Here is a 25,709-nt window from a genome sequence, read left to right on the forward strand (position 1 = left end):
ACATAGTCTTCCCAACGTGTCCTGGGTCTTCCCCGTGGCCTCCTACCGGTCGGACATGCCCTAAACACCTCCTTAGGGAGGCGCTCGGGTGGCATCCTGACCAGATGCCCGAACCACCTTATCTGGCTCCTCTCGATGTGGAGGAGCAGCGGCTTTACTTTGAGCTCCTCCCAAATGACAGAGCTTCTCAACCTATCTCTAAGGGAGAGACCCGCCACCCGGCGGAGGAAACTCATTTCGGCCGCTTGTACCCGTGATCTTGTCCTTTCGGTCATAACTCAAAGCTCATGACCATAGGTGAGGATGGGAATGTAGATCAACTGGTAAATTGAGAGCTTTGCCTTCCGGCTCAGCTCCTTCTTCACCACAACAGGTCGATACAGGGTCCACATCACTGCAGCGATCCGCCTGTCGTTTTAACGATCCACTCTTCCCTCACTCGTGACCAAAACTCCGAGGTACTTGAACTCCTCCACTTGGGGCAGTGTCTCCTCCCCAACCCGGAGATGGCACTCCACCCTTTTCCGGGTGAGAACCATGGACTCGGACTTGGAAGTGCTGATTCTCATCCCAGTCGCTTCACACTTGGCTGTGAACCGATCCAGTGAGAGCTGAAGAGCCTGGCCAGATGAAGCCATCAGGACCACATCATCTGCAAAAAGCAGAGACCTAATCCTGCAGCCACCAAACCAGATACATTTAACGCCTTGCAGTCTGCAATCAAGCTAACATGAATACTTTTGGAATGTGGGAAGAAACTGGAGTGTCTGAAGGAAAGCACACGCTGATGTCCACATACTGATACTGATGTCCACACACTTATACTGATGTCCACACACTGATACTGATGTCCACACACTGATGAATACCCCGTCAGACCCTCCGTGTGTTGCGCTCCAGACTATAATTGATAGCTGTGGTCTTACACAAATAATAAATGAACCCCCGCATTGCAACGGTAATGCGATAGATCTAGTCCTTGTCCGGGGTGTCACCACCTCCAAAGTTATGATACTCCCGTACACTAAAATAATGTCAGAGGATTACCTTGTAAAATTTGAAGTTCTGACTCATTGTCAACAAGCTACTAATAACCACTACTTTAGCAGCTGCAAAAGGCCCCAAAGCCCCTGGACTCTCGCACTAGTAACTACATCCACTATGGACTGGACTCTCACACTATTATGTTAGATCCACTATAGACTGGACTCTCACACTATTATGTTAGATCCACTATGGACTGGACTCTCACTATTATGTTAGATCCACTATGGACTGGACTCTCACACTATTATGTTAGATCCACTATGGACTGGACTCTCACACTATTATGTTAGATCCACTATGGACTGGACTCTCACAATATTATGTTAGATCCACTATGGACTGGACTCTCACTATTATGTTAGATCCACTATGAACTGGACTCTCACACTATCAACTAGATCCACTATGGACTGGACTCTCACACTATTAACTAGATCCACTATGGACTGGACTCTCACACTATTATGTTAGATCCACTATAGACTGGACTCTCACACTATTATGTTAGATCCACTATGGACTGGACTCTCACTATTATGTTAGATCCACTATGGACTGGACTCTCACACTATTATGTTAGATCCACTATGGACTGGACTCTCACACTATTATGTTAGATCCACTATGGACTGGACTCTCACAATATTATGTTAGATCCACTATGGACTGGACTCTCACTATTATGTTAGATCCACTATGAACTGGACTCTCACACTATCAACTAGATCCACTATGGACTGGACTCTCACACTATTAACTAGATCCACTATGGACTGGACTCTCACACTATTATGTTAGATCCACTATAGACTGGACTCTCACACTATTATGTTAGATCCACTATGAACTGGACTCTCACACTATCAACTAGATCCACTATGGACTGGACTCTCACACTATTAACTAGATCCACTATGGACTGGACTCTCACACTATTATGTTAGATCCACTATAGACTGGACTCTCACACTATTATGTTAGATCCACTATGGACTGGACTCTCACTATTATGTTAGATCCACTATGGACTGGACTCTCACACTATTATGTTAGATCCACTATGGACTGGACTCTCACTATTATGTTAGATCCACTATGGACTGGACTCTCACAATATTATGTTAGATCCACTATGGACTGGACTCTCACTATTATGTTAGATCCACTATGAACTGGACTCTCACACTATCAACTAGATCCACTATGGACTGGACTCTCACACTATTAACTAGATCCACTATGGACTGGACTCTCACACTATTATGTTAGAGCCACTATGGACTAGACTCTCACACTATTATGTTAGATCCACTATGGACTGGACTCTCACACTATTAACTAGATCCACTATGGACTGGACTCTCACAATTATGTTGGATCCACAATGAACTGGACTCTCACACTATCAACTAGATCCACTATGGACTGGACTCTCACAATTATGTTGGATCCACTATGAACTGGACTCTCACACTATCAACTAGATCCACTATGGACTGGACTCTCACACTATTAACTAGATCCACTATGGACTGGACTCTCACACTATTATGTTAGATCCACTATGAACTGGACTCTCACACTATTATGTTAGATCCACTATAGGCTGGACTCTCACACTATTATGTTAGATCCACTATGGACTAGACTCTCACAGATCCCTGCAGACTGTATTGATCTATGTTGATATATAATGTATATATTGTGTTTTTTATGTTGATTTAATAAAATAAAAAAATTTTTAAAAAAAAAATATATATATTTTTTAAATTTCTTGTGCGGCCCGGTACCAATCGGTCCACGGACCGGTACCGGGCCACAGCCCGGTGGTTGGGGAACACTGCTGTACATTATATATGTGCGCACACACACACACACACACACACATTAAAAAGAAAACAATTTCACATCATTTAGATTAAAAAAAAAAATCTATTTTGGAAATGTTTTAATCCATTTAGAATAGAAATAAATAAGAATTGTGATTAGGATCTAAATAGATTTTTGGATCCCTTTTAATAATACAGTATTAATAGAGGATGAACTTATTTGAATGAATGAGGATCACAGCATTTTCTTAACAGCAATCATTTTATTTGTTGCTCATATGACAAACCATTAGGTTACATGGGGCAGACATACACTTTATATTTAATAAAATAAAGAATTTCATTATTAGGTCAAATATTTAACATCAACATTTCGCTACCAGACTTGTGTGGTTTATCACTATTTCCATTGCACGTTTTAAGAATGATTTTATACAATCAGGAGCATTGTGTAGCAGGTCAGAGCAATGGAAATAGGAACGCAGAACAATGACATCATCACAGATCTGTATGATGGTAAAACAGGAAAGCAGGAAGTTGTCTACGAGGGCGAAGGCGTCTGCTTGTTGGCTGCGGACATCTCCGCCCAAAAGTGCAATAAAGTAAAGATCTAATGTTGCTGCTGGACTAACGCGAGTCAACCGCTAATCACGAGCAGGCAGACCCAGTGACAATACTGTCTGAGGCACAGGTAGATGAGCAAGGCACCTTGAGCGTTTACAAGCATTAACAAACACTGTGGTGAGCAGCATGGAGGTCTCTTTTCATTCATGAAGTACCGGTAACCTTCTTGTCCAAGTCGTATCAGGGCTGCACCTTCAAGACACAAAGGACTATGCTGCTGACAATAAAGTCTTCGTGACTATGAGGCTGCTATATTACAGTAAATAGCCTTCCAATAATAAGATAACGATACATTGGTATTTACAACAATAAAGGAATATGTTGAGGAACAGTTACATATATTAAGTAGCAAGGTTATAATGAATATTGTACAGAAATAAAGTTTGTAATTAGGCCTCTCAAAAATGAAGAGTTAACTCGTGCGATTAATCACAACACATATTGTATTAATGGCAGATTAATCACGATGCTCCTTCAGCTTTGTTCCATAAAAGGCGATACAGGTTAAATAGTGGTCAATGCACAATTGATACCAAGTTTTCAGCAAATAAATGTTGTGCATTGAAGTCATTTAAATAATGTTCCTAAATAACATTCTGACAATAAAATTGCATTTGTGTCCATATACTGAGGTATTATTCAAGTTCATTTAAATTAAGCAAGCAAGTAATAATCATGTTTCTTCCCAATTTTTTTTAAATGTGATTAATCTGATTAGAAAAAAATACTAATATTACATAGAAACAATTTTATTTTGCAAGGAAAATATATTTTAATATAAAGGAAAATATTTTGAGAAAGGAATAAAATAATATTACATTGCGAGAAGACAATGTCCTTATTTTACCAGAAATTGTGGCTCATATTAGGAGAAGAAGAAACTTTATTGGAAGTCAACATTTGCGCTTATCTGGTCCAACAAAGCGAGTCATGGGTGTTAAAAAAAAAAAAAAAAAAAAAAAAAGAGTAGAAAAGTTGTACTTTTACTAGAACTGCGTAATACTGTTGTGTAACACGACAGGAAGACTTTTTATCAAAATACCACAAGAATGAAATTAACATATATGAAGTATAAAGACGAGTGATGTTGCAAGAAAAAAGATGTCAACTTAAAAGAAAAACTTGCACAATTGTGAGGAAAAGTTGGAAATATAAATAAGTAAAATAATGAAATATTTTGAGAAACAAATAGTAATTTTCTTCATATTTCGACAGAATGACACACTGTCATAATGTGTATGAGAAATAATTATTGCACTATGACAACTAAGTTGCTTTTTCATGGGGAGTCCTCAGTTTACAAAAATAAAGTCTTGTCATTAAGACATCATTTTATGCAAAAATGTAATAAAATATGTTATGAGAATAAAGCAACATTGCTAAAAAGGGATAAAATCCAAATTTTACAACAATAAAGTTGTGTATTATTGCAAAAAAACAAGGTTAAAGTATAGTTAAAAAGTGTTTAGTCATTTTGACATTCACTGGCTTAAGTTGTTTTTAATATTACAGAATTACTTTGCAACTTTTTTCTCCTCCATATTCTTAAGAGTATTAAGACTTTATTGGCAGCAACTGATCATTTCTTCTTGTCCATGTCAGCCTGATACTCCTTTGTAGAATACAATTATTTGTCTTTTTTGTGTCTCACATTTGACAAGTGTGCTTTGCAGAGAAACTCAGCAGGTTTGTGGAGCGCTAGTCAAAGCTAATCAGGTTTTGGCAAAACTAAACAAAAAACAAAAAACTGCCCTCAATAAATAATGAAGAGCTTTGTGGAACACAGACGACAACAGAAAAGGAATAAATAAAACATTCAAAGCTACATTTTAATCACCTTCTTTCACATCCTGAGTACATGTGGACTTCCTGGGCTTGATCCTGATCCCGGATGGTGAGCTGGCGGAGGAACACGGGAGGAGGGAGGAAGTGGTGCTTTTGTTCCTCTTGTAGGCCTTGTGTCACCAAACCAACATCAGCTGAGGCTCAGCTGTGCAAAGCCGATCAGTTTCACCTCGTCTGGGAGCTCCGTGTCGTCACAGCAGGATGCCTGCAAGAAGAAAGTGGAGGTCAATAAAGGTCGATGGCAACAATCTCAAAAGTATCCTATTTTCCGGACTATAAGGCGCACTTAAAATCCTTTCATTTTCTCAAATATCGACAGTGCGCCTTATAACCCGGTACGCCTAATGTACGGAATAATTCTGGTTGTGCTTACTGACCTCGAAGCTATTTTATTTTATATTTTATATGATGATAAGTGTGACCAGTAGATCGCAGTCATACATAAGAGATACGTGTAGACTGCAATATGACACCAGTAAACAACACCAAAACTTTAAATGTTCCATTGAAAATATAGAACATTGCACACGGCACTCAAACATCTGTCAAAATGTTTTATTATGACTTTGAAGCCGCACCGCTTGATGGATTGTCGGCCCATTACAGCTACCGTAGTCAGAGATACAAGTACAAACCCCGTTTCCATATGAGTTGGGAAATTGTGTTAGATGTAAATATAAACGGAATACAATGATTTGCAAATCATTTTCAACCCATATTCAGTTGAATATGCTACAAAAACAACATATTTGATGTTCAAACTGATAAACATTTATTTTTTTGCAAATAATCATTAACTTTAGAATTTGATGCCAGCAACACGTGACAAAGAAGTTGGGAAAGGTGGCAATAAATACTGATAAAGTTGAGGAATGCTCATCAAACACTTATTTGGAACATCCCACAGGTGTGCCGGCTAATTGGGTATAAAAACAGCTTCCCAAAAAATTAGGATGGGGCAAGGTACACCCCTTCGTCCACAACTGCGTGAGCAAATAGTCAAACAGTTTAAGAACAACATTTCTCAAAGTGCAATTGCAAGAAATTTAGGGATTTCAACATCAACGGTCCATAATATCATCAAAAGGTTCAGAGAATCTGGAGAAATCACTCCACGTTGGCCGGAAACCAACATTGAATGACCGTGACCTTCGATCCCTCAGACGGCACTGTATCAAAAACCGACATCAATCTCTAAAGGATATCACCACATGGGCTCAGGAACACTTCAGAAAACCACTGTCACTAAATACAGTTGGTCGCTACATCTGTAAGTGCAAGTTAAAGCTCTATATGCAAAGCAAAAGCCATTTATCAACAACATCCAGAAACGCCGCCGGCTTCTCTGGGCCCGAGATCATCTAAGATGGACTGATGCAAAGTGGAAAAGTGTTCTGTGGTCTGACGAGTCCACATTTCAAATTGTTTTTGGAAATATTCGACATCGTGTCATCCGGACCAAAGGGGAAGCGAACCATCCAGACTGTTATCGACGCAAAGTTCAAAAGCCAGCATCTGTGATGGTATGGGGGTGCATAGTGCCCAAGGCATGGGTAACTTACACATCTGTGAAGGCACCATTAATGCTGAAAGGTACATACAGGTTTTGGAACAACATATGCTGCCTCCTAAGCGCCGTCTTTTTCATGGACGCCCCTGCTTATTTCAGCAAGACAATGCCAAGCCACATTCAGCACGTGTTACAACAGCGTGGCTTTGTAAAAAAAGAGTGCGGGTACTTTCCTGGCCCGCCTGCAGTCCAGACCTGTCTCCCATCGAAAATGTGTGGCGCATTATGAAGCGTAAAATACGACAGCGGAGACCCCCGGACTGTAGAACGATTGAAGCTCTATATAAAAAAAGAATGGGAAAGAATTCCACTTTCAAAACTTCAACAATTTGTTTCCTCAGTTCCCAATCGTTTATTGAGTGTTGTTAAAAGAAAAGGTGATGTAACACAGTGGTGAACATGCCCTTTCCCAACTACTTTGGCACGTGTTGCAGCCATGAAATTCTAAGTTAATTATTATTTGCAAAAAAAAAATTAAGTTTATGAGTTTGAACATCAAATATGTTGTCTTTGTAGTGCATTCAATTGAATATGGGTTGAAAAGGATTTGCAAATCATTGTATTCCGTTTATATTTACATCTAACACAATTTCCCAATTCATATGGAAACGGGGTTTGTATTATTATGGTGTGTGTATAAGGCAAGACATATTATCTGGCGTTCTGTTTCACAATATTATGCAAAAGCAACTTTTCTTACCTTCTGGTACCTGCTGATCTGTAATTGGGATCTGCATAAATCCTGAAAATTTGCACGCGTCCGCCTTTGTCATCCGTGCAAACACAGTAGTGGATAATCTTGTTCAAGAACCAATTAAGTTTGGAAAAATCAAGTTTCCAGTCTACTGTGAAAGTTGTTAATGTCATAACTTCCTTAAATTTGAAAGAAGATACACTGTTTTTGGGCCACATTAAGATCTTGAATACCGCTATAAACATAGAAACCATGCAAATAAATTGTCGCACGCACAATAATTTGGACGGACACATTAAAAACAAGATAGCATACACTTCACAACAGTCTCATCCTAAAGTTGAGGCAGCAGTGAGGGCTCAAAATAGAATTTCTGATTGAAGTCCTTGATCTCTAAATCAGCCCTCACTGAAACACTGAATGGCAGCTTTAACTGCTCCCAGGTCCCAAATCTTGAGAGAAGATTAATTAGTGTTTTAAGAGAGTACCAGTAACCAAATACTTGATAAATGAATACCTCTCTGGCAAGAACATTATCATTATTGTAAAAGGTCCAATTTGACCTACTACCGAATAGTTTGTACAAACCCCGTTTCCATATGAGTTGGGAAATTGTGTTAGATGTAAATATAAACGGAATACAATGATTTGCAAATCCTTTTTCAACCCATATTCAATTGATTGCACTACAAAGACAACATATTTGATGTTCAAACTCATAAACTTTTTTTTTTTTTTGCAAATAATAATTAACTTAGAATTTCATGGCTGCAACACGTGCCAAAGTAGTTGGGAAAGGGCATGTTCACCACTGTGTTACATGGCCTTTCCTTTTAACAACACTCTGTAAACGTTTGGGAACTGAGGAGACACATTTTTTAAGCTTCTCGGGTGGAATTATTTCCCATTCTTGCTTGATGTACAGCTTAAGTTGTTCAACAGTCCGAGGGTCTCTGTTGTGGTATTTTAGGCTTCATAATGCGCCACACATTTTCAATGGGAGACAGGTCTGGACTACAGGCAGGCCAGTCTAGTACCCGCACTCTTTTACTATGAAGCCACGTTGATGTAACACGTGGCTTGGCATTGTCTTGCTGAAACAAGCAGGGGCGTCCATGGTAACGTTGCTTGGATGGCAACATATGTTGCTCCAAAATCTGTATGTACCTTTCAGCATTAATGGCGTCTCACAGATGTGTAAGTTACCCATGTCTTGGGTACTAATACACCCCCATACCATCACAGATGCTGGCTTTTACACTTTGCGCCTATTACAATCCGGATGGTTCTTTTCCTCTTTGGTCCAGAGGACACGACGTCCACAGTTTCCAAAAACAATTTGAAATGTGGACTCGTCAGACCACAGAACACTTTTCCACTTTATATCAGTCCATCTTAGATGAGCTCAGGCCCAGCGAAGCCGACTGCGTTTCTGGGTGTTGTTGATAAACGTTTTTCGCCTTGCATAGGAGAGTTTTAACTTACACTTACAGATGTAGCGACCAACTGTAGTTACTGACAGTGGGTTTCTGAAGTGTTCCTGAGCCCATGTGGTGATATCTTTCACACACTGATGTCGCTTGTTGATGCAGTACAGCCTGAGGGATCGAAGGTCACGGGCTTAGCTCCTTACGTGCAGTGATTTCTCCAGATTCTCTGAACCCTTTGATGATATTACGGACCGTAGATGGTGAAATCCCTAAATTCCTTGCAATAGCTGGTTGAGAAAGGTTTTTCTTAAACTGTTCAACAATTTGCTCACGCATTTCTTGACAAAGTGGTGACCCTCGCCCCATCCTTGTTTGTGAATGACTGAGCATTTCATGGAATCTAGTTTTATACCCAATCATGGCACCCACCTGTTCCCAATTTGCCTGTTCACCTGTGGGATGTTCCAAATAAGTGTTTGATGAGCATTCCTCAACTTTATCAGTATTTTTTGCCAACTTTCCCAACTTCTTTGTCACGTGTTGCTGGCATCAAATTCTAAAGTTAATGATTTTTTGCAAAAAAAACAAAAACGTTTATCAGTTTGAACATCAAATATGTTGTCTTTGTAGCATATTCAACTGAATATGGGTTGAAAATGATTTGCAAATCATTGTATTCCGTTTATATTTACATCTAACACAATTTCCCAACTCATATGGAAACGGCGTTTGCAAAAGTATCTGGTAGTTTGATATGGTGACCAACAAGCGGTCTCTAGTCCCTCACAGGGTCTCAGCCATCAATTATGAGCAGACTCACCAGCTTAAAGGTCAATACTTTGTAGGTAGTTGGGTCATCTACAATCTTCTGAAGGTTAGCAGCCACTGGAATGTGGAAAGAAACAAGAGAACAAAAAATGTCACTTCAAATATCCAAAGAAACGTGTCGGAAAGGAGAAGAAAAACCAATACCAGTTCCAACATCAAGTCCGTGGACAAGACCGGCGGAGAATAATTCTTGGGAAACACCATCAGCAGTGTCTTGTATTGGAATACAACATCATTCTTCTATTATTCAGTTAACGCACGCAGTAATAAACAAAGCTGCTCAGCTCTCACCTCGTCCTGGAGTGAATTCAAAGCGAATGTCGTTCAGTTCCTTTTTGGAGTTCCTTAAAGGAAAAAATGTCCACATGAATGAAGCTCAACTTTCCATAGCCAACATGTTGTATTGTACATCTTTAAACAGAAAACTTTCCATAGCCAACATGTTGTATTGTACTTTAAACAGAAAACTTTCCATAGCCAAAATGTTGTATTGTACTTCTTGTAACAGCAAACTAGTTGAGACTGAATAAACAGCACATCTGCTGTACTGCACTTTAATTTTGCCTCAATGTTTGTATAAAAAAGATTAATAAGTAGTGAACTGGACTTCCTAATGATCAATAATGGACCCCATCAGTTATTTTGCTTACCACTAGTTAAAATATTGACAATAAATGCATAGCTGTAAACAAACTGCATTCAAATATTGTTGACTAGGGATGTCCGATAATGGCTTTTTGTCGATAACCGATAATGTCCAACTCTTTAATTACCGATACCGATATCAACAGATATATACAGTCGTGGAATTAACACATTATTATGCCTAATTTGGACAACCAGGTATGGTGAAGATAAGGTACTTTAAAAAAAATGTAATAAAATAAGATAAATAAATTAAAAACATTTTCTTGAATAAAAAAGAAAGTAAAACAATATAAAAACAGTTACATTGAAACTAGTAATTAATGAAAATGAGTAAAATTAACTGTCAAAGGTTAGTACTATTAGTGGACCAGCAGCAGGCACAATCATGTGTGCTTACGGACTGTATCCCTTGCAGACTGTATTGATATATATTGATATATAATGTAGGAAACAGAATATTAATAACAGAAAGAAACAACCCTTTTGGGGGAGGGAGGTTTTTTGGGTTAGTGCACTAATTCTAAGTGTATCTTGTGTTTTTTATGTTGATTTAATTAAAAAAAACAAAAAACGATACCGATTGTTACTCCCTCCGAGGTCTTAATCAAGGCTCAAGTTGTTCGTTTTTCTCAAACAGACATTTATTTTCAGCCACGCCTTCTCCTCGTCACAACGATGCCAACACAATGCCAAAATAATGCCGTCAGAACTAATAAATAAGAAAAAACAGAACTTACAATTAGTCTGACATCCAATAACATAAAACACATTGATTTCACATACATATCAAAAAGAATCATACCTCATTGGCCTCACAAACTCAGAGGGAATAAAGTTTCTTTCCAAGCCGAGACTCCATTAATCTCTTCCATTTGCTGTCTCATGCTGCTTCCCTTTTTTCCGTCACATATTAATTGTCCCCCCAACAATGTGACCAAACCGGAACAAAAAATATGTTCCTCTCCAATTTACATGAGTTTTGTAACAAAAATAAAGTTAACTTATACTTGCATGAAATTACCAAAGAAAATACATTTTTAATCACATTAAATGTAAATATGAACTTATATTTATACATTGTATTTATTTACTTTAACCAACTATGAAATTATATAACATATATACAATGTGCTTCTGTCAGCAGCTACACTCCCACCAAATCTAATGTGTTTTCCCTTTTCAGACTAGTGTGGGTCTATTCTGCTTCTAACAGTGTAACTGTCTTGTGGATAGGTCTGTCCAAGTGTGTCTTCTTGTTGAGTCGTGTGCCATGGTCATCTAATGTAGAGTCACTGATTAGAAGCTGCACTTTGCGCACACATCCATCTTCACTTGGATACACTGCAGTGACCTTAGCGAGTTTCCAATCGTTTCTGGGTGCTGTGTCATCTTGTATGAGCACTTTATCATTGACTTTGGCATTCCTTCTTGTCTTCTGGCATTTCTGTCTTTGCTGTAGGTTCAACAAGTATTCCTTTCTCCATCTTCGCCAGAACTCATTGGCGAGATATTGCACTCTACGCCATCTCTTGCGTAGGTATAGGTCTTCCTTCACAAATCTGGTGAGCCTTGCAATAGCTTTGACAAATCTCGACCAGCTGAAGAACTTCTCAAAACGTTCTTCCAGAGAAACCACCTTGAGTGTGCGGTGTACGACAGCTTTGCGTACTTCTGAGTCTCTTGCGTCAAGTTCTCCCACCTTGCACTCTCCACTGGGTAGCTCTTCTTGCCATAGAAGACTTGGCCCACTGAACCAGTTTGAGGCGATTAGTTCTTTGGCCTTGAGTCCACGCGACGCATGGTCTGCAGGATTGTCCTCTGATGCAACATATTTCCACTGTGTGGGTTTGGTACTCTCTCTGATACATTGGATGCGGTTCGCTACGAACACATGAAAGCGTCTTGCCTCATTGTTGACATATCCCAAGACTACTTGTGAATCTGTCCAGAAGAATTCTTCAACATTCAGCTCCAACTCTGCATTGAGCATGTCACTTGTACGCACTGCAGTGACTTTGGTAGATGCTACTCTGGACTTCGCGAATACAATAGAGCAATGGATTGCTCCTGGGCCATTCCGAAATTTGCACAAGACCCCCACCAGCTTGTTGGTCAATTCTGGTCCGGTCAAAAAGTAATCATTCAACAAGACTCCTTCATACTTCACCGAACAATCGAAGACCACTCTTATTTTTCCGGGCTTTTGGGGATCGTACACCCCATGATGTGGAATGTACCAGGCAGGACCTTTGTCCAGTTCTTCAGGAGGCACCTTTTCTGCACCTCCGCGCTCTATTGTTTCATTCATGAACTTCATGTAGTCTTTGTGATACTGTTTGTCTCTTTCAAATCTTTTCTTCAAACACTTGAGTCGATGTTCTGCACATTTCTTGTTGTTCTGTAAGTTTGTTCTGTCTTGTTTGAAAGGCAAAGGTAGTTCACAATGACCATCTTCTTGCATTTTCACTCCTCTTTCCATTATTGAAATGAACCGCAAGTCTTCTTGGGAGAAATGAGAGTCTTCCACTTTTCTTTCGTTGAAATCAGACTCAAGCACTTTAATCACATCCAATGGTGTAATCACTTCTTTGACTTGGGTGCGACAAATGTAGTGCACTTCCTTCAACAACTGATCAGATGGTGAATTGGGTGTCACTTCCTTGACAACAATCCTGTGGCTGCATCCAATTGCATCTCCATAGTCAACACATGGATCAAGTCCTCCAACTATGGTCCAGCCAAGATCTGTTTTCTGAGCAAAGGGCTCATTGTCTCTTCCTGACACGACTTCTCTGGGTACCAGAGCTTGTGAACAGTTGTACCCTATTAGCAGACCAACATCGCATTCAATTAGAGGGGCGATCTCATCAGCGAGGTGCTCTAAGTGAGACCATGCTCTTGCTGCGTTCGGAGTGGGAATGTGACGTAGATTGGCAGGGATAAACTCTCTTGTATATGTCATGGGAAGAGGGATTCTCTTTGACGAGTAGAAGCCTCTGACTTGTAGATCTGTCAGCTTTTGACTAGAAACGACTGTGTCTTTGGATGACAGTGTGGAGAGCTTTAACTGCACATCTTTCTTGTCTGTGTCCAAAACATCTGCCTTTTCTTGCAGAACAAATGTTGTGTCACTCTGACTGTCTAAAAGAACGTAAAGCAATAGTTCTTTTTCTGGATTACTTTTTGTGGACAACCACACTGGAACAATTGTGGATGTGAGGTCATATTGTCACTTTGGATAACACGGTTTGAGATAGCCTCATTTGGTGTTTCTTGACTTGGTTCCTTAGTTTGTTTGGTTTCCTTTGACTCACTTGTCCCCTTTGTTTCTCTTTGGATGTCCTTATTCTTTCTTGACTCTTTGTCTCGTTCTTCATGTAAGCATGTTGGGTGTTTCCCCTTACATGTGTTGCAGGTACTTCTCTTTTCGCATTTCTTTGAGATGTGTCCAGATTTAAGACAACCAAAACACAATCCCTTGTCTTTTACAAATTGCACCTTTGCAGCGTTCTCCTTCTCCATGAACTTTCGACATGTCAGAATGTTGTGATTTGACCTTTCACAGAATTCACACTTCAGTGTATCGGTTTTCTCCTCCGTACTGCTTATCAATGTCCTTGCTCCAACATTCCGAGTCATTGGAGTTTTCGCTTTCTCTTTCTCTGAATCGTTTGCCTTGAGAGCACTTAGAGATGTCACTGGGTTGCACGCGATCCTGGCTTCCTTTTCTACAAAGTTGACAAAATGGCTGAATGTAGGAAATGAACCACACTGATCTTCAATCTCAACTACTTTACGATTCCATCTTGCCGTAAGCCAATCAGGAAGCTTGCTGAGCATTCTCTGGTTCTCATAGCAGTCATTTAAAATTTGAAGACTCTTTATCTGTAGCATTGCCACTTCGCAACCTTTGAGAAAGTCTGAGAACTCTCTTAGTTCCACATTATCCTTGGTTCCAATTCTTGGCCATGCTGAGAGATTATCTCTGAAAGCTTTGGCGATTACAAATGGACTACCATATCTTTCTTCCAGAGTGTTCCAAGCTGTACGGTATGCCATTTCTGTTCCGAGCAGAAAGTAGCTTTCAACTGCCTTTCTCGCAGGACCGCCAACATACTTTCGGAGGTAGTAGATCTTTTCAGCCACTGGGATGGTCTTTCTTTCAATCAGTAATTGAAAAGACATTTTCCAATCCTTGTACTTGATGGGATCTCCATTGAAAACTGCGGGCTCTGGAACCGGTAGACGGCAAATGTTGATGTAGCCAGTGCTGTTATGCCATCTTCTGGTGTTTTATTGCTAGCAGGTTGCCCTCTTGTGGTGTCTTTTGGTATGAATGGTTGTGCATATGGATTGCAACCTGAATATTCAATTTTCACTTCAGAATGTCTTATAGGCTTGGATGGTAGATTTTTTGGTGTGCTCCTTCCATGCAGAAGATCTGACAATTCCTCATCTGAGTTGCCTTCTTGTTCATACACTTCCAGTCGCGCTTTTGCAGCATTCATTTGCTTTACCGTTTCCAAGCGTTCAAGCTCCCTCTTCTTTCGTTCCATTTCTTTCTCAAGCATTTCGAGTTCACTTTTGCCACGTTCCATTTCTTCTAAGACCAACAGAGTGGCTTCAGCTGCAGCTACTTCTGCTGCTGCGTCTTGCCTTTTTGCAGACAGCTGACTTGAACGTCGACTACTTGAGTTTTTGGATCTTTGCAACGATGCTAAAATAAACGCTGAGCGAGTTTCACTCCAGTGAAATGACCTCTTGTCTTGATCTCGCTCATCTTCTTCTGCTGCAAGATTCTCTTGTGCTTGTTGGAAAACCTTCTGAGAAACTGCATCACATGTGTCAACTCTGCGGTGAGTGTTTCCATCAGGAGTTTCATGACTACGTAGTTCTTCATATGCTTGCATGACTTCACCAGAAGTTTCTTGTATACGAGCAATGTGATCGCGCAAGCTTGCTATATCAGATGCGTCAAGTGCTCTTTTTGCTTGTTTGGCAGTAGATTTCCATTTTTCATAACTGGCGTTGAATCGAGCTTGAAGCTTGCTCACCATTTCCTCATGAAACGCTTGGCCTTTCTCAGTGAGCTTTCTGGGTCTTGTACTTTTCCTTAAGCCCTCTTCTTTCACTGCTTGACTTGTGCTCGGCTCATGGGGATTTGGGATCACAACTTCTCCAGGATCTTCTTGCAGCAACACCACAGCGTGTCGAGTGTCCATTCGTTCTTGGTCAGACATGTTGCTAGCCTATTGATTTTGTGTTTTAGCTTGATTTGGTTTGAATATTAGCCAACTTGAAAGTTTGGATGAAAATGTATTAACTGTAGTTGAATAAAAATTTAAATGTAGGCTAACTGTCAACTTAGATATGTTTAGGTTTGCTTTTTCTTTAAAAAATAAAGTTTGTGTATTATGACAGTATTTTTAGTTAAAGTTTATCTTCTTCCACTTGTTATAAAACACACATACATTTCAATATCAAAAATGTATTATAAATGTGCCTTTTAAATACCTTGATGTGCTCTTTTAAATTGCCAAAACCAAAACAAGCAATTAATTTAAGATAAGCTTTGCAATGATATCACCTTGTATCATACAAGCACTTTCTTAACTTAAATAATTACTTCGCACCACAGCAGGATATCCCTTTTAGCATTTAGAAAGTCCCTTTTCAAGTTAGCAGGTTAAACCAACATTCACATTTAACTTGTTTTAAACGTGTTACTTGGTGTTGAGTTAACCACGCTGCACCGTTGGACCCTGATTGCTTCTGGATTTCCGTGCATGCGGCTTCTTTCCTTTGAAGATTGAGAGCGATGTCACTCATCAAACAGCTGCTCGTTAACGGCTCCGCTGCTGCGACAGGCTCCCTCTCCGTCTCTCTTTCTCTTCAGCGCGATGTAGGCTGAGTTCTGACTGTTACTCTCTCCGAGGTCTTAATCAAGGCTCAAGTTGTTCGTTTTTCTCAAACAGACATTTATTTTCAGCCACACCTTCTCCTCGTCACAACGATGCCAACACAATGCCAAAATAATGCCGTCAGAACTAATAAATAAGAAAAAACAGAACTTACAATTAGTCTGACATCCAATAACATAAAACACATTGATTTCACATACATATCAAAAAGAATCATACCTCATTGGCCTCACAAACTCAGAGGGAATAAAGTTTCTTTCCAAGACGAGACTCCATTAATCTCTTCCATTTGCTGTCTCATGCTGCTTCCCTTTTTTCCGTCACATATTAATTGTCCCCCCAACAATGTGACCAAACCGGAACAAAAAATATGTTCCTCTCCAATTTACATGAGTTTTGTAACAAAAATAAAGTTAACTTATACTTGCATGAAATTACCAAAGAAAATAAATTTTTAATCACATTAAATGTAAATATGAACTTATATTTATACATTGTATTTATTTACTCTAACCAACTATGAAATTATATAACATATATACAATGTGCTTCTGTCAGCAGCTACACCGATAATAAAAAAAACGATACCAATTATTTCCGATATTACATTTTAACGCATTTATATCGGACATCCCTATTGTTGACATATCATTATCATTGCTCATCTACAATCTGGCCTCTGGAAAGTCCCCAATTTATTTATTCATTTTAATATATATCTTTTTTTTTATCTATCCTGTCCATCAGGCAAATCATATTGTCTATCTGTTGTACACATTTACTTTACAAAAGGGAAGTGTGGGATAGTGGCCTTATTTGTATGAGACTTGAATTAAGGTTTGGAAATATTTAGTGTTTGGTGCAGCTGGACCGAAACAGGAGGGGATAGAAAGAAGAAGAAGAACTAAGACAGAGGGAGAAATTGTGGGGAAAAAGGGGGACAGGAGAACAACAGAAAAAAATTACACACACACACCAACACGCACACACACACAACCGGCCAAATTGTTTTAACCCAGTGTGGCCTCTTCGTCACAAATTGGGGACCCCTGCGTTATAATATTTGTACCTCAACTTAGAAGTGGCCCCAACCTAAGAGTGTCTCTCTGGACTTCCTCGCAAGCATCAGCTTACAGCTAGAGATGGACATCACTTTGTTTTCCAAGCATGGTAAGGAAGAAAGTGAGTATGAAGGACAGGGCTCACAAGAAGAAGTGGATGACATCATAGAATTAAAAAGAAATAAAGACATCAAAAACATGACAGATGCTGTACATTATTATTACATTACTTGATATTATACTTTTTGTTTTTATACAATAGTTCTTTTTAAAAGACATGCTACATGTTAAAAAGGTGTTGTTTTGGGGGGCCAAGCATCAATTAAATTGATTTCTATTCATTTTGATGGGAGACTTTGATCTGAGATCCAAGTGTTTTGAGTTAAGAGCTCTGTCACGCAACCAATTAAGCTGTGCAGTTGAAGTACTTGTGTATTCCAAAACATCATTATGACTTGTATGCAGTTTAATCTCAATAATACCCAAGTCTGAATGATTGTCAGTGATAGAAACATGCGTACAGTATGTACAGTATGTATATGCAAGTTGCCAAGATGATAACAACTGACTTGTGTTAAACTCAAAATGTAACCAAACCAATTCAGAAATTGTTTCATGGCAAGGCAAGGCAAGGCAACTTTATTTTTGTATAGCACTTTTCATACACAAGGCAGACTCAAAGTGCTTCACAGACAACAAAGTGAAATGAAAGAAAATAAAAGCAAAATTAAAATGCAGACAATAAAAATAAAAACAGTGCGGACGTTAAAAGTTAGAAGATTAAAAGATTTAGCTGAAAGCTAAGGTGAACATAAAAGTTGTCAGTCTAGTTTTAAAAGTAGTCAGAGTTGGGGAAAGTCTGACATCTTCAGGAAGTTTATTCCAGCTATTTGTTGCATAGTGACTGAATGATGCTCTCCCTTGATTTGAGTTTACTTTGGGAACCGCTAACAGATTGGTCTCAGAAGATCTTAGTGATCTAGAGGGCTTATATAGTGGGAGCATATCGGTGATATACTTCGGCCCTAGACCAAGTAGTGATTTATATGTGAGCAGGAGGATTTTGAAATCAATTCTCTGATGTACAGGGAGCCAATGTAAGGATTTAAGAATTGGTGTAATGTGCTCACATTTTTTGGTCTTTGTTAGAACTCTAGCAGCAGCGTTCTGAACAAGCTGTAGCTGCCTCATCATCCATCCATCCATCCATTTTCTACCGCGTATTCCCTTTTGGGGTCGCGGGGGGCGCCGGAGCCTATCTCAGCTACACGGTGAGATAGGCGGAAGAGGGGTTAGTGCATCTGCCTCACAATACGAAGGTCCTGAGTAGTCTTGGGTTCAATCCCGGGCTCGGGATCTTTCTGTGTGGAGTTTGCATGTTCTCCCCGTGACTGCGTGGGTTCCCTCCGGGTACTCCGGCTTCCTCCCACTTCCAAAGACATGCACCTGGGGATAAGTTGATTGGCAACACTAAATTGGCCCTAGTGTGTGGATGTGAGTGTGAATGTTGTCTGTTTATCTGTGTTGGCCCTGCGATGAGGTGGCGACTTGTCCAGGGTGTACCCCGCCTTCCGCCCGATTGTAGCTGCCTCATCATGCAAATTAATTACTTGTCTGATGGAAAATGGCAATAAAGGGCAATTGTAAATAATTTGTAACGTGTGAAAAAAATAACTTTCACATCTTAATTTGACATTTGTCAGCTGCTAATTCCACTCCCTAAAGATAACAAAAAATGCATGGAAATGCCACAACTTGATAAATTATTGAATCCATTCCGAGTTATCTTGTTGAGCTGGAATATTATGCAAGTCCTACATTCCTAGTCAAACGTCTGATGATGACATTCTTGTTGCCTTTGCAGACTAAAGTAGTCTGAATGATATGCAAGCCAAACGACAAGAAGCCAATTCAAGTCTCTTGATATTTGCCGTGACATGCGAATGAGCTGAAACTCCTTCAACACTTCAGGATATTCAATGACGTCGTTTTGCTGCCACAAATCTAATCATTATCATGAATGCAGTCTTTTTTTAAAGTATTTTGTACCAACTGACACTCAGAACCAATCTACGGACCTGGGGTGACAGGGCCTTCTCCATCGCTGCTCCCACCCTCTGGAACACTCTTCCCAAACCCATCTGTGACTGCCCAGACCTTCCCACCTTCAAAAGCCTTCTCAAAACACACCTATTCAGATCTGCTTTTAACCAGTGTTCTGTGTCTTGTAATGTCCGGTCTTGTAATTGTCCTGTATTATTATGTATTTTACAATGTACTGCTTTTATATTTCCTGAATTTTATATTATTACTTTAAACTGTTTCATATTTAAATTTTTTAATCTGTATGGTGTCTTTGAGTGCTCTGAAAAGCGCTATACTAAATAAAATGTATTATTATTATTATTATTATTTAACTGTAGTTACATCATCAAGTTAATAGTAACATTATCTCACTTGCAGCAGTGAGCAACATGTTGTTTGCAAGAAGATAATAGCTCAGAGGATGTCATAAAGCTCCATCTTTTACAAAATGTACATTCAGGCAAAAGATGGATTTATAGTTGGCATTGTGTAGAAAAAATAAAGTTTTTATATCTTCCTGCTGGGTTTTATACAGTACAATATCAAAAACATTTGAACTGTTTATGGAGTATAAATCTTTGTAATGCAATCAATTACTAAAGGATCATCTGCTAATCAAAAATGTAAAAATGAAAAGCCTGCATAGAAATACTATTAAGCTAAGTCCAACAGGTATACATGAGCAGTGGTCCTGACTAGTGAGCACACAAGAAGCAGCTTTCTTGTAGGAGGAAGCCTTCAGATGTCACTTTGACCAGCCTCACTTCTATCAGAGAGGCTACAGCAGACTTCCACCTGCCAAGCTGACATGCACCAACACCAATGTTCCCTCTAATTTTTCATGTGTGTGAGCAAACGCAAAAACTCCCTGAGCATTCAGTGGAGCCCATGTGAGCAACATCAGACGTGCACACTGTGGCTACACCAGCAGCACACCTGTCCCAAACCTGACTAAATAACAAGTTCAATCTCCATCCATCCATCCATCCATTTTCTACCGCTTGTCCCTTCCGGGGTCGCTGGAGCCTATCTCAGCTGCATTCGGGCGGAAGGCGGGGTACACCCTGAATTGATGAACGTGGACCCCGACTTAAACAAGTTGAAAAACTTATCCGGGTGTTACCATGTAGTGGTCAATTGTACGGAATATGTCCTAGGGTGTGAGCTGAGATAGGCTCCAGCACCCCCCGCGACCCCAAAAGGGACAAGCGGTAGAAAATGGATGCATGGATGTACTGTATTGTGTAAACTGTACTGTTTCAAATCATGTATTCTCTTCCTTTGCAATCTACTAATAAAAGTTTCAATCAATCAATCAAAACACCCTGGACAAGTCGCCACCTCATCACAGGGACAACACAGATGGACAACATTCACACACTAGGGACCATTTAGTGTTGCCAATCAACCTATCCTCAGGTGCATGTCTTTGGAGGTGGGAGGGGCCTATCCCCAGGCGCATGTCTTTGGAGGTGGGAGGGGCCTATCCCCAGGTGCATGTCTTCGGAGGTGGGAGGGGCCTATCCCCAGGCGCATGTCTTTGGAGGTGGGAGGGGCCTATCCCCAGGTGCATGTCTTTGGAAGTGGGAGGGGCCTATCCCCAGGTGCATGTCTTTGGAAGTGGGAGGGGCCTATCCCCAGGTGCATGTCTTTGGAGGTGGGAGGAAGCCGGAGTACCCAGAGTGAACCCACGCAGTCACAGGGAGAACATGCAAACTCCACACAGAAAGAATCCAGGACTTTCTTACTATGAGGCACATGCACTAACCGCTGTTCCACCTTGCTGCCTAACACTGTTACGATGCATTTTTAATTTTATAATGAATACTTTATACTATTTGAAAGATATAACACCCGCTATTTAAAGCGGCTAACATCAGTCTTGTGACAAAATAAAGGCTCCTTTGCGTGGCTACATATTGTCTTACTGTTGCTGCCCTCAGTCAAGCAGACGAAGCGAGCGAGATAACTCGCAGGCATACAGACACAGTAACGTTAGACATTCAAAATGAGATTAACACGATTAAACATAACAGTAAATATGATTGGAACTAATTATTCACAAGTAACACATTAATTTGACACTACATCTATTTCTTGTAGGTTTGGTGGCTAGGTGTCCTCATACTTTTGTCCATATGGTGTGTATGACGCCGGCTCAAATTAATCTTGAATTTGATTTAAGACTTTCCTTCAAATTAGATCAGCATAATGCATGAGTAGGGTGACAACTTGGGTTAGTCTACTCTACAGTTACACACATTTTTGACCTGATTCAACAAAAGAGGACACATGCAGAAAGACAAAATAAGCAGACAGCATAACACCAACCATTTGTCCCCCGGAGGCGTAATGCTAGTATTACATTGTGTTGTTGAGTATACACATAAAGCAGACATGACGTGTGCAGGTGTGTGTGAGGACACACTAAAAAGATCATTGATCTCTCACACGTTACTAGGAAACATATCTCTCACACGTTACTAGGAAACATATCTCTCACACGATACTAGGAAACATATCTCTCACACGTTACTCAGAAACATCTCTCTCACACGTTACTAGGAAACATATCTCTCACACGTTACTAGGAAACATATCTCTCACACGTTACTAGGAAACATATCTCTCACACGTTACTAGGAAACATATCTCTCACACGCTACTAGGAAACATATCTCTCACATGCTACTAGGAAACATATCTACTAGGAAACATATCTCTCACACGTTACTAGGAAACATGTCTCTCACACGTTACTAGGAAACATCTTTCTCACACGTTACTAGGAAACATCTCTCTCACACGTTACTAGGAAACATATCTCTCACACGTTACTAGGAAACATGTCTCTCACACGTTATTAGGAAACATCTCTCTTACATGTTACTAGGAAACATATCTCTCACACGTTACTAGGAAACGTATCTCTCACACGTTACTAGGAAACGTATCTCTCCCATGTTACTAGGAAAAGTATCTCTCACACGTTACTAGGAAACATATCTCTCACACGTTACTAGAAAACATATCTCTCACACGTTACTAGAAAACATATCTCTCACACGTTACTAGGAAACATATCTCTCACAAGTTACTAGGAAACATATCTCTCACACGTTACTAGAAAACATATCGCTCACACGTTTCTAGGAAAAGTATCTCTCACACGTTACTTGGAAACATATCTCTCACACGTTACTAGGAAAAGTATCTCTCACACGTTACTAGGAAAAGTATCTCTCACACGGTACTAGGAAACATATCTCTCACACGTTACTAGGAAACATGTCACTCACACGTTACTAGAAAACATATCTCTCACACGTTACTAGGAAACATATCTCTCACACGTTACTAGGAAAAGTATCTCTCACACGTTACTAGGAAACATATCTCTCACACGTTACTAGGAAAAGTATCTCTCACACGTTACTAGAAAACATATCTCTCACACGTTACTAGGAAACATATCTCTCACACGCTACTAGGAAACATATCTCTCACACGTTACTAGGAAACATCTCTCACACGTTACTAGGAAAAGTAAGAGTAAGTAAAAGTAAGAGATACATTACTAGGAAAAGTATCTCTCACACGTTACTAGAAAACATATCTCTCACACATTACTAGGAAACATATCTCTCACACGTTACTAGGAAAAGTATCTCTCACACGTTACTAGAAAACATATCTCTCACACGTTACTAGAAAACATACTGTATCTCTCACACGTTACTAGGACACATATCTCTCACACGTTACTAGGAAAAGTATCTCTCACACGTTACTAGGAAACATCTCTCTCACACGTTACTAGGGAGCATATTTCTCACACGTTACTAGGAAAAGTATCTCTCACATGTTACTAGGAAAAGTATCTCTCACACGTTACTAGGAAAAGTATCTCTCACACGTTACTAGAAAACATATCTCTCACACGTTACTAGGAAACATATCTCTCACACGTTACTAGGAAACGTATCTCTCACACGTTACTAGAAAACATATCTCTCACACGTTACTAGGAAACATATCTCTCACACGTTACTAGGAAACATATCTCTCACACGTTACTAGGAAACATATCTCTCACACGCTACTAGGAAACATATCTCTCACACGCTACTAGGAAACATATCTCTCACACGTTACTCGGAAACATATCTCTCACACGTTACTAGGAAAAGTAAGAGTAAGTAAAAGTAAGAGATACATTACTAGGAAAAGTATCTCTCACACGTTACTAGAAAACATATCTCTCACACGTTACTAGGAAACATATCTCTCACACGTTACTAGGAAAAGTATCTCTCACACGTTACTAGAAAACATATCTCTCACACGTTACTAGAAAACATATCTCTCACACGTTACTAGAAAACATACTGTATCTCTCACACGTTACTAGGACACATATCTCTCACACGTTACTAGGAAAAGTATCTCTCACACGTTACTAGGAAACATCTCTCTCACACGTTACTAGGAAGCATATTTCTCACACGTTACTAGGAAACATATCTCTCACATGTTACTAGGAAACATATCTCTCACACGTTACTAGGAAGCATATCTCTCACACGTTACTAGGAAACATATCTCACACGTTACTAGGAAACATTGCTCTCACACGTTACTAGGAAACATCTCTCACACGTTACTAGGAAACATATCTCTCACACGTTACTAGGAAACATCTCTCACACGTTACTAGGAAAAGTATCTCTCACACATTACTAGGAAAAGTATATCTCACACTTTACTAGGAAACATATCTCTCACACGTTACTTGGAAACATATCTCTCACACGTTACTAGGAAACATACTGTATCTCTCACATGTTACTAGGAAACATATCTCTCACACGTTACTAGGAAACATATCTCTCACACGTTACTAGGAAAAGTATCTCTCACACGTTACTAGGAAACAGATCTCTCACACGTTACTAGGAAACATATCTCTCACACGTTACTAGGAAACATATCTCTCACACGTTACTAGGAAACATATCTCTCACACGTTACTAGGAAACATATCTCTCACACGTTACTAGGAAGCATATCTCTCACACGTTACTAGGAAGCATATTTCTCACACGTTACTAGGAAACATATCTCTCACATGTTACTAGGAAAAGTATCTCTCACACGTTACTAGGAAAAGTATCTCTCACACGTTACTAGAAAACATATCTCTCACACGTTACTAGGAAACATATCTCTCACACGTTACTAGGAAACGTATCTCTCACGTTACTAGAAAACATATCTCTCACACGTTACTAGGAAACATATCTCTCACACGTTACTAGGAAACATATCTCTCACACGTTACTAGGAAACATATCTCTCACACGTTACTAGGAAACATATCTCTCACACGCTACTAGGAAACATATCTCTCACACGCTACTAGGAAACATATCTCTCACACGTTACTCGGAAACATATCTCTCACACGTTACTAGGAAAAGTAAGAGTAAGTAAAAGTAAGAGATACATTACTAGGAAAAGTATCTCTCACACGTTACTAGAAAACATATCTCTCACACGTTACTAGGAAACATATCTCTCACACGTTACTAGGAAAAGTATCTCTCACACGTTACTAGAAAACATATCTCTCACACGTTACTAGAAAACATATCTCTCACACGTTACTAGAAAACATACTGTATCTCTCACACGTTACTAGGACACATATCTCTCACACGTTACTAGGAAAAGTATCTCTCACACGTTACTAGGAAACATCTCTCTCACACGTTACTAGGAAGCATATTTCTCACACGTTACTAGGAAACATATCTCTCACATGTTACTAGGAAACATATCTCTCACACGTTACTAGGAAGCATATCTCTCACACGTTACTAGGAAACATATCTCACACGTTACTAGGAAACATTGCTCTCACACGTTACTAGGAAACATCTCTCACACGTAACTAGGAAACATATCTCTCACACGTTACTAGGAAACATCTCTCACACGTTACTAGGAAAAGTATCTCTCACACATTACTAGGAAAAGTATATCTCACACTTTACTAGGAAACATATCTCTCACACGTTACTTGGAAACATATCTCTCACACGTTACTAGGAAACATACTGTATCT

At 39.6% G+C, this 25,709-nt stretch overlaps 1 protein-coding gene across 5 annotated transcripts in view; it reads right to left on the minus strand.

Annotated features, from left to right (window-relative positions):
* Positions 1 to 3,827: 3,827 nt before the first annotated feature.
* stk39 (serine threonine kinase 39) overlaps positions 3,828 to 25,709 on the minus strand; it is a 74,191-nt gene continuing 52,309 nt past the window's right edge. For 3 of the 5 annotated variants that reach the window (XM_061971678.1, XM_061971677.2, XM_061971680.1), the window contains 4 exons: positions 10,159 to 10,211; positions 10,012 to 10,080; positions 9,860 to 9,924; positions 3,828 to 5,550 (listed from right to left, as the gene is read on the minus strand). In XM_061971678.1, the coding sequence (XP_061827662.1) occupies positions 5,476 to 5,550; positions 9,860 to 9,924; positions 10,012 to 10,080; positions 10,159 to 10,211 (262 nt within the window). In that variant the 3' untranslated portion in view covers positions 3,828 to 5,475. Of the gene's footprint in view, positions 5,551 to 9,859; positions 9,925 to 10,011; positions 10,081 to 10,158; positions 10,212 to 11,092; positions 16,233 to 25,709 lie in introns of those variants that run through there. The other 2 variants (XR_009816502.1, XR_009816501.1) reach the window with 2 other exon arrangements.

The sequence above is a fragment of the Nerophis lumbriciformis genome, linkage group LG13, assembly GCF_033978685.3.
Source record: "Nerophis lumbriciformis linkage group LG13, RoL_Nlum_v2.1, whole genome shotgun sequence".
Classification (NCBI taxonomy): Eukaryota; Metazoa; Chordata; class Actinopteri; order Syngnathiformes; family Syngnathidae; genus Nerophis; species Nerophis lumbriciformis.